Here is an 8,818-nt window from a genome sequence, read left to right on the forward strand (position 1 = left end):
GTTCTGTATTTCTATCCAATCAGAGGAGTTTTTGCTACTGCGGCTTTATTTGACTTCACACAGACTCGCTGGCTTCTTGGACTCGTGAGCTGGGATACATCAGTCTATGGGATAAATATGCACGTTCGAAGTGGTTATCTGCAGTTACAGTTGATATATTAGGTTAAAATCAAGATGTCGGACACATGTAGCTGCTAGTGCATGTTTTTTCAAGAAACCTCCACGGTAAGTAGATATATAGTTTCGTTTATACCGCATGTTTCCTGGTATAGCAGTTTACTTCGAGCCTCTTTACCTCTTTTCTGTGGGACACTGCGCTGCCTGTGAGGGGAACCTGCACTTCCCCCACACAGAAAGGTTACTCTGTTGAGGTTAAAACAAAAATGTACTCTGAAGCCGCTGTGCTGATCCAATTGTATTAAATTCATGGACTCACAGCCGAGTCAGCAGTACAGATGGTCAACCGGAGCATCAGTGTGTGATGTCAACAGAGACACAAACAGCTGCATTGATGATGGACTCCAGGGGCTACTGGAATTAAAGTTTGATAGCATAGAAATAGGTTTTTATTTTAATTAATCGCTGTGGAAATGAAATGAAATGAAACCATAATGGCTGTTTCCTGTGTTTGCATCCGTTTCCTTGTGAACCTAGTTAAAGGTGTATGGGGGAGGTTTAAAGACTAATCTCACAATTGAATACACCATTCACTTCGATTTAAGACCTGTTTTGATTCACACATTCAGCTGCACATACAGTATCATTTTAAAACATAACAATACAATAGAAAACAGAAGCCAAAGTTGAAATATATATATATATATGATCAATGCAGAATCCAACAGGGCTCATCATTTATTTGACCACAGGAAGCCAGAGTACCTCTCTAAGAGCTGGACTGATGTAGCCTGCTTTATTGGTCTCTGTGAAGACAAACGGCAGCATTCGGAGTCAGCTGCGGCTGTCTCCTCCCATTAAGGGAACACTACAGTAGCCAAACCTACTAAAGATAAAATCAAGTTATTTTGTCTCAGACGAAAACACACTCTTCAATTCTTGCATTTGAGTGGACGTTGTTTTGATTTTGTTATTGTTTTATTCATGTTAGAAATGTGTCTTACCCTAACCCTAACTACAACAACATTTTGTATCTCTTGATGGATTCTAGTACTGACTTTATTGTGTTTTGTTCAATAGCCTAAGTGCTGTATGTTTTGTTTTGTTTCAGGTGTAAAGTATGTGACTCAGTGGCATCCATTCTGTGTTGGCCTCTCACCAAGTTAGTCAGCAGAAAGAGGAGCTTTGCAGTCATCAACTGGTGCTTCAAAAAGTCCTAACAATGTCTTTAGTCGAGGATATTCTGGATTTGATGCATGCCGTCCTGGAGTATTTTGGCGTGCCTCCAGACATGGTGAGTGCATGAGTGCACAAACGCTACTGTTACAACTATGGTCTTAGTATTTGTGTTTTTGGTGTCAGGTGTCACATTTATTCTTTGTTCTCTTAAAGCTACCAAGTGAGTCTTGGATCCTTGGAAGGATGGCACATTTGAACCAAGACTGTTTTGTGTGTGTGGGTCTTCTTTCTTGCAGCTGGTTCCAGTGTGGGACAGTGATCTGTGCGGTCAGTATCGCAGCATCGTGCGGATGATTGGGACAAACCTCCATCTGACCCCTGCACCACGCATCCACTTTCAGGTACTGAACCACTCGTGTTTCCGAACATACGGAAGATTATATAAAATTATACATAACCTCATCAAATTCAGCACAGCCAGGTGTAACTGTGGCCAAATGCTGAGCTTAAGTACTCCTTCCTTGGTTCTCCTTTTCAGTTTTTACACTCCTTCCTCTGCCATTGTTACCATGAGGCCTTGAACATTTTTGTAGCTTGATTATTGACATACATCAGTGTTTCTCAAAGTGGGGGGCGTAGAGGCCTGAAAGGGGGGGGGGGTGCAAGAGACCAGGAGGAAAAAAATGTATGACAAAAAAAGAAATAATTATTGATTCAAAAATAATATGCTACAGTACAAGTACGTGTGTGTGTGTGTGTGTGTGTGTGTGTGTGTGTGTGTGTGTGTGTGTGTGTGTGTGTGTGTGTGTGTGTGTGTGTGTGTGTGTGTGTGTGTGTGTGTGTGTGTGTGTGTGTGTGTGTGTGTGTGTGTGTGTTTTTTTCAAATCACTTTTATTCACAAATCAAATGACCAGACACATTGACACACATTGTCAGTTCAGACAACTACTGAAAAAAAGATCGTCATTCACCACAGAACACAAAGCATTTTTAAAGCACCACATGGCCTCAAATTCTCCCACATTTTTGGTTAAGCAAAAATAACCATAGTCCGCTTTCAGTCTTGCTTTAACCATCCGCTTGAAAATCAAAACTGCATCGGTATCCAAAGATTCCGCAACTTTATTCCTCCTGCTGAGGTAGATGGCCATTTTTGCCTGCCCCAACAAAAAATTCAAAAGCTAACTTTTGCACTTTTGCTTCTGGCTGTACCGACAACCCAAAATGAACATTGTCTTAGAAAAAACCACATTAAACAAAAACAACATCTGAGTGAGTAACTGAAAAAGACAAAGGAGTCGACCACATTCCGTAAAGCAATGAAAAATGGTTTCCCTCTGTTCACAGAAAGGACAGGCGTCAGACATTGCAGGGTTGATCACTGAAACAAAAGCATTAACAGCTACCGCAGCGTGGAGGATCCTCCACTGGAGGTCCCCACCCCTCTTAGTCAGCGGAGGCTTGTAGAGCGCTCTCCACTCAGGCCTCTGAGCCTCCGTCAGGCCCAGGTGGGCTCTCCACCGGGTGTCCACTCGCTCTTGGAGTCTGCTCTGATTTAGCACCTTTGTCACCAAATAATAAAATGTTTTGTTGGACATGGTGCTAAACTTAAAATCAGTAACATTGTCCAACTTTAACAAAACACCCTCACAAATGAGATCAGGAAAACATCGCATCTCTGGAAAAGAGTCATTGTCATTTGGAGACTTCAGTCCGTTACAGTGAGCAGCGATCAGCGCCAGCTCTGATTGGCTGAGCTGCTGCTTCCAGCTCTGCAGCAGGAGGCTGACCACCCGGACTGACCTGAGGCCAGGCCTGCAGGGTTGTCCAGACGGGGCCCACACACCTCCACCACCTGGCCCAGCGTGAGAATCCTCTCCTCACAGAGTCTCTGTTGTAGAGAAGGCCCTACTTCACACACAAACCGAGATCCACGGACCACCGGCTCTCTGAGGAGCCAGAACAGTGAGCCACAGCACTCTGGTCTCTCTTTTCTGAGTAGTCCCCACACCTTGAAGAGACCTCCATAGAACCCCGAGAGATTGTTCAGGCGTAATCCTTTCAGATCCATTAGGAACAGCGACTCAGCCAGACCCAGCCCACCACAGCCTTCAGCCCAACCGGAGCCTGAAGGCCGCCCCTCTGCTTGCCAGGTGAACCAGGCCATGTCCCCCCTCCTCCTTTGGCAGGAACAGGACGCTCTGAGGGACACAGTGCATGCGGTCCCAGAAGAAGTCCACCATGAGAGCCTGCACCTTGGACAGCAGGTTTACGGGTGGGTCGGTGCACGCCAGCCGGTGAGCCAGCATGGAGGAAACAAGGTTATTTAAAATAAGGATACGCCCTTTAAAAGAAAGTTTGGGAAGGATCCACTTCCACTTCTTTAACCGGCCTTCCACTTTCTCTATAATCCCGTCCCAGTTTTTTAACCAAAATGTGTCATCACCAAGATAAATACCCAGGTACTTTAACCCTGCCCTTTTCCAACCAAGGCCCCCAGGTAACAACAAGCTGTCAATGCTGCCCTCTCCTACTGCTAAGGCCTCACTTTTCCCCCAGTTGACTCGAGCAGATGAGATTTTGCAAAAATTGCTCACAATTTCAGTTAAAACATTGATGTCATCTTGTTTTTTAACAAAGACCATTATGTCATCCGCATACGCAGACAATTTAAAAACATCCCTACAGCCAGGAAAAGAAAAACCTTGTAACTTTGACCTTAACCGGTGTAAAAAAGGCTCTATGGCCAGGGATTAGAGCATCCCGGACAAAGAGCAGCCCTGTCGGACTCCTCTCTGAGTTTCAAAAGGAGCACACAAACTACCGTTTATCTTCAGTACACTCTCAATGTCCCTGTACAAGACCTGGATCTTGGCTATGAGACCAGAGCTGAACCCAAAAGCTTCCAGCGTCTGCCACAAGTACTGGTGTTCAACTCGGTCAAAAGCCTTTTCTTGGTCTAGAGAAATCAGACCAAGCTCACAGCCCAATGAACCGGAGAGGTCCAAAACATCTCGAATTAGAGTCACGTTGTCAGTTATCAACCTGCTGGGTACACAGTATGTCTGGTCTACGTGAACGACATGCTCCATCACTTTCCTCAGCCTCGTCGCTAACACTTTGGAAAGCAGCTTGTAGTCGGTACAGAGTAGAGACACAGGACGCCAGTTCTTAATCTCCTGCAGGTCTCCTTTCTTAGGGAGGAGAGTGAGCACAGCTCTCCTGCAACTCAGAGGCAACCTCCCGTTACTTAGACTGTCTCTGAGCACACTCAGCAGGTCGTCCCCTATAACTGGCCAGAGAGCCTTATAGAAGTCTGCAGGCAGGCCGTCTATGCCAGGAGCCTTCCCACTCTGCATGCTCTGCAGGGCTTCCTGCAGCTCCTGGGCAGAGAGCTCCGCCTCCAGCTCAGCATGGTCCTCCTCAGGGACGTTAGGAAGGCCCTCGTAGAACGACTGCGCCACCTCTGGCTCGGCCTGGAACTCTGTTCTGTAGAGCTCTTTGTAGAACTCCACAGCACACTGACGAATGTCGGCGGACTCCTGAAGCAGCTGCCCAGCATTGGATCGCAGGGAGTGCATCAGCCTCCTCTGACCATTCTTACGCTCCAGACCAAAGAACAAGTGAGAGGGAGCATCCATTTTCACGATGTTCTGAAAACGGGATCTGACCAGAGCACCCTGAGCAGAAAACCCCAGCAGGTCAGACAGAGCTGAGCTTTTACTTTTGAAAACTTCAACATGTTCTCGCTCTCCTGTGGAGTCTGCCAATCCCTGCAGCTCCACCACTTCTCTCTCCAGAGCTCTGAGAGATCTAGCCATGTCCTTTGTGACATTGAAAGTGTACTGCAGGCAAAGCTGCTTGATCTTCACTTTACTCTTCACCACTGCTGAAGAGAATTGTACTCTCTCTTAGATAAACGGTAGTCTTCCCAAAAGAATTTAAAAATATTTTTTAAATGGTTGTCGGCCAACAGAGAAGCATTAAAGTGCCAATACGCACTATTACACTTAACATGATTAATAAAAACTGATACTTGTACGAGGGAATGGTCAGAGATTCCCACTGGACTGATGGAGCAGCTTCTGCTCACATTCATGTGATGGTTAAAAACATAGACACGATCCAGCCTAGCTAGAGACAACAGGTTATCCCTAGAGTGCACCCACGTGCACTGCCGCTGGCCCGGGTGGAAGTGCCTCCAAACATCACACAGCTCAAAGCTTTCTGTTAGCCTTATTAAGGCACTCTTTGAGGCAGCATGCGGCTCCTGGTGGTTCCTATCCAGCACAGGGTTCTCTGTGCAGTTGAAGTCACCCCCCAGGAACAGATACTCCTCACTATCACAGGTGCTAAGAGTGTTTCAGTTTCTCAAAGAACAAAAGCCTCTGCGCCCACACTGGGAGCATAAATATTTATAAAACATATTTTAACTTTTTCAAATTCAGCATTTATTTTGAGCAAGTGTCCTGGGATGACCTCATCGACCGCACAGGAGAAGGGTGTAAAGCCCCTCGCAAAGAGAATGGCAACCCCTCCACTATTGCTGCGCTTATGGCTGAAGAAGCCCTCCCCCCCCCATTCCCTCCTCCAGTCACTCTCGTTCTCAGCAGTGCTGTGAGTTTCCTGGAGAAACGTCACATTTAAATTCTTGTTTTCTAATAAAGTAAATAAAGATGCTCTCTTAGCATCCCCTCGAGCACCGTTAATGTTTAAAGAGCCCAGCTTTATGTCACTCATAATGAAATTATAGTTGCATCCTAACAAAATCAAAAACCTGGCTGAAGATAAATAAAAAATAAAACCAAGAGAGAGAGAGAGACCCCACCGGGGATCGTTGTTGTTAGCTTCTGGTGCTAGCGAGCTACGCTAACGGGTATAAGGAGCTTTTTCAACAACAAGGTGGAGGAGAGTCCTAACTTTAGTTATCTCAGTGGGTCTCAAACGGATTAATGTAAACAATTATTTACGAGGCACACCTTCATATGATCATTATAGTTATAAAAGAAAATAAATTAAAAACGGGTATGAAATACTATATGACAGTAAAACAAGAATAAAGTTTAAAAGGGGAGTGATTTGTAAAATATCCATAAAGAAAAAGTAAATCTGTTTACAGTTCTGTTTCATATAGGTGTTGCTCTCAAAATGCAACAGATTGATGCTTTTAACTTCAATATTTTGAAGTTTAAATCTTCCCGGGGGAGCATGCCCCCGGACCCCCCTAGAGGATGTTAGGTCCACACACCACCTATACAAATAGTACTTTACCCCTGCTTACACCTATATGCCGTGAGCTGATTATCGAGCCTTCATTGTAACTGTCGCGGGTACACTGTGTATTTGCGTGTGGATTGTTGCAGTAGAAAATTAAACTGTAGCGCCCAGTACATTAATGGGAAACCCTAAATGTTTGAGCACCCTCTATGAAACGTCAAGCTACCCCACAGCACCCCCAAAAGAAAATCTCTGGTGCTGCCACTGAGCCTGCAACCCCGTTTTGAAGAAATGTGCAGTGCTTAACATTGCAGCCACTAATGCTGTGATAAGACACACTTTTTGGCCAAATATCAGCATTTTCTTTCTTTTCATTTTTTTGCACAGATTGCAAAGTATTATAACTTATTGTTCTAGCAAAGGAATTGCACAATTGTATTATGTATTTATTATCTTTTTTGAGCACACAGACTTATGGAGCATTGTTTTATTATCACTGTTCTAGCAAAGTGATTTTTTTATTTTTTTGAAAGGAATGCTCACGTTCATATTGATGTATTTTAATAAATGTTAACTTGGCCCATTACGTGACTATTTGTGTTGGGGGCCCCCGACTTTTCTCCAAAGGGGCAGCCTGACAGAAAAAGTTTGAGAACCACTGACATACATAGACAGGGGTCATAGAGACTGCTTGAATTCATATACAGTATGTTGTGCAAGAATAGAAATTGAAGTACTTGAAATTATAACGTATAAGTTAATAAAAAGGCAATTTTCTGCGGTCTACAAATTCTGTGTTGAAACAGTTCATTATTTGTGTCAAGTTATGCCATGTTGGATCCTTGAATTTATACAAAAGTGGCCTGGAAAGTTGAAAGTCCTTGAAAAGTCATGAATTAGGTGATAAATTACACTGTGACCTTGACTGGAGAAAAAATATCAGAGCAAACACTTGAGTTTGGTCAAAAAGTGAACACGATGTCCATATTTGGTCCCCAGGTCCCTCTGCTCTCCTATAAGCCGCACGGTTATGTGGACATGACTGTGGAGACAAAGTCCATCCCCTCGTTCGCTGATGTCCTCTGGGTGTTTGAGGATGAGGGGGAGAGTTTCGCCAAGACCAGGTACGGACACAAATAGACACAGGACTAACTCAGACAAGGTCATGTTTCCCAGTGCAGAAAACCATATATAGAGAATAATTCAAAAGTTGTTCGGTGGTTTATTGCATTATTACACCCAACAAAGGTGTAACACTCAGCTTGTGAAATCAACTGCGCTGTTTTATCGTACTCAAAATCATTTGGTCACTACTTTCAGGTGGCAACATTTTCCTTAAAGTGTTTAGGGCATCTTGAAAACTGTTTACCTCTATTTTTGCCATAGAAATGTATCGATGTTTGTATTTTGCAGCTTTGAAAACACATTTGGATTTGATTATTTTGAGTGGAAGTATGTTAAATATTACACTGATGCATTATCTCCATAGGAACCATTTACTTCCGAAGAAGCAAAGTACTCTAAATCGGGAAGTGTTGAGGTACCCGCCCCAGAGTAAAGCCCAGAGAGGAGGCGGTCCTGTGAGGCAGACCACCGACCTGGACGCCCTGCAGAAGATCACAGCGCTGGAGAGTCAGCTGCTCAAACTCCAAGCTCAGATAGCCATGATCGTTACCGCCGCTCCAGCCTCAGGTACGCACTCTTTGTACCTCTACTTTTCAAAAAACACACAAACACATTGATGTCGTGGTAATAGTACTAAGATCGTTTACTTAAGTAAAAGTAATAATAGGAGAGTCTAGTGGACTCCTATCTCCGGGTGCTAGTGGAGCCTCGCAGATGGGGGTGCTGCAGCCCCCTCAGCACCCCTTCCCGCGTCCATTTGCGATATCTCACGGTCTCGCAGACCCCACGCAGCAAGCGGGAAATGAACCCAGCTCACACTGTCCGCTCCTTGCAGCCACGAGCAGCGCAACGTCCCGCCAACACGGCACCCAGACCGCACGCAGCGTTCTCATCTGTTTGTCATTACTGGTATCATTTTCTGGTTGCTAACGCCATTGTAACACATAATCACTTATGTTCCGCAGTAACGGTAGTGGACTCATCAGAACAGAGTGGGCGAGCTGACCAATCGGAGCACAATGGGCTCATGGGGAGGGGGGGGCAGGAGCGCCAACAAGCCGTTTAGGACAGAGCATGTGAATGTATATACTATACAGAGATGCTATATGAGAAACCAATGTGAGTTTGGAAAATTGCCCAATATAAATCTATTCTAGTAGACAATAGAAAACAATGGAAT

The 8,818-nt window shown here is 44.7% G+C and overlaps 1 protein-coding gene across 1 annotated transcript in view; it reads left to right on the top strand.

Moving 5' to 3' along the window:
- Window positions 1–59: 59 nt before the first annotated feature.
- The window catches only part of mtfr2 (mitochondrial fission regulator 2), a 26,501-nt gene continuing 17,742 nt past the window's right edge, over window positions 60–8,818 (top strand). Inside the window, exons 1-5 of the mRNA XM_034075389.1 lie at window positions 60–225; window positions 1,229–1,411; window positions 1,593–1,697; window positions 7,513–7,637; window positions 8,003–8,205. Coding sequence (XP_033931280.1) covers window positions 1,340–1,411; window positions 1,593–1,697; window positions 7,513–7,637; window positions 8,003–8,205 — 505 coding nt within the window. The 5' untranslated portion in view covers window positions 60–225; window positions 1,229–1,339. The remainder of the gene's footprint in view (window positions 226–1,228; window positions 1,412–1,592; window positions 1,698–7,512; window positions 7,638–8,002; window positions 8,206–8,818) is intronic.

Source organism: Pseudochaenichthys georgianus, chromosome 24, assembly GCF_902827115.2.
Source record: "Pseudochaenichthys georgianus chromosome 24, fPseGeo1.2, whole genome shotgun sequence".
Lineage (NCBI taxonomy): Eukaryota > Metazoa > Chordata > Actinopteri > Perciformes > Channichthyidae > Pseudochaenichthys > Pseudochaenichthys georgianus.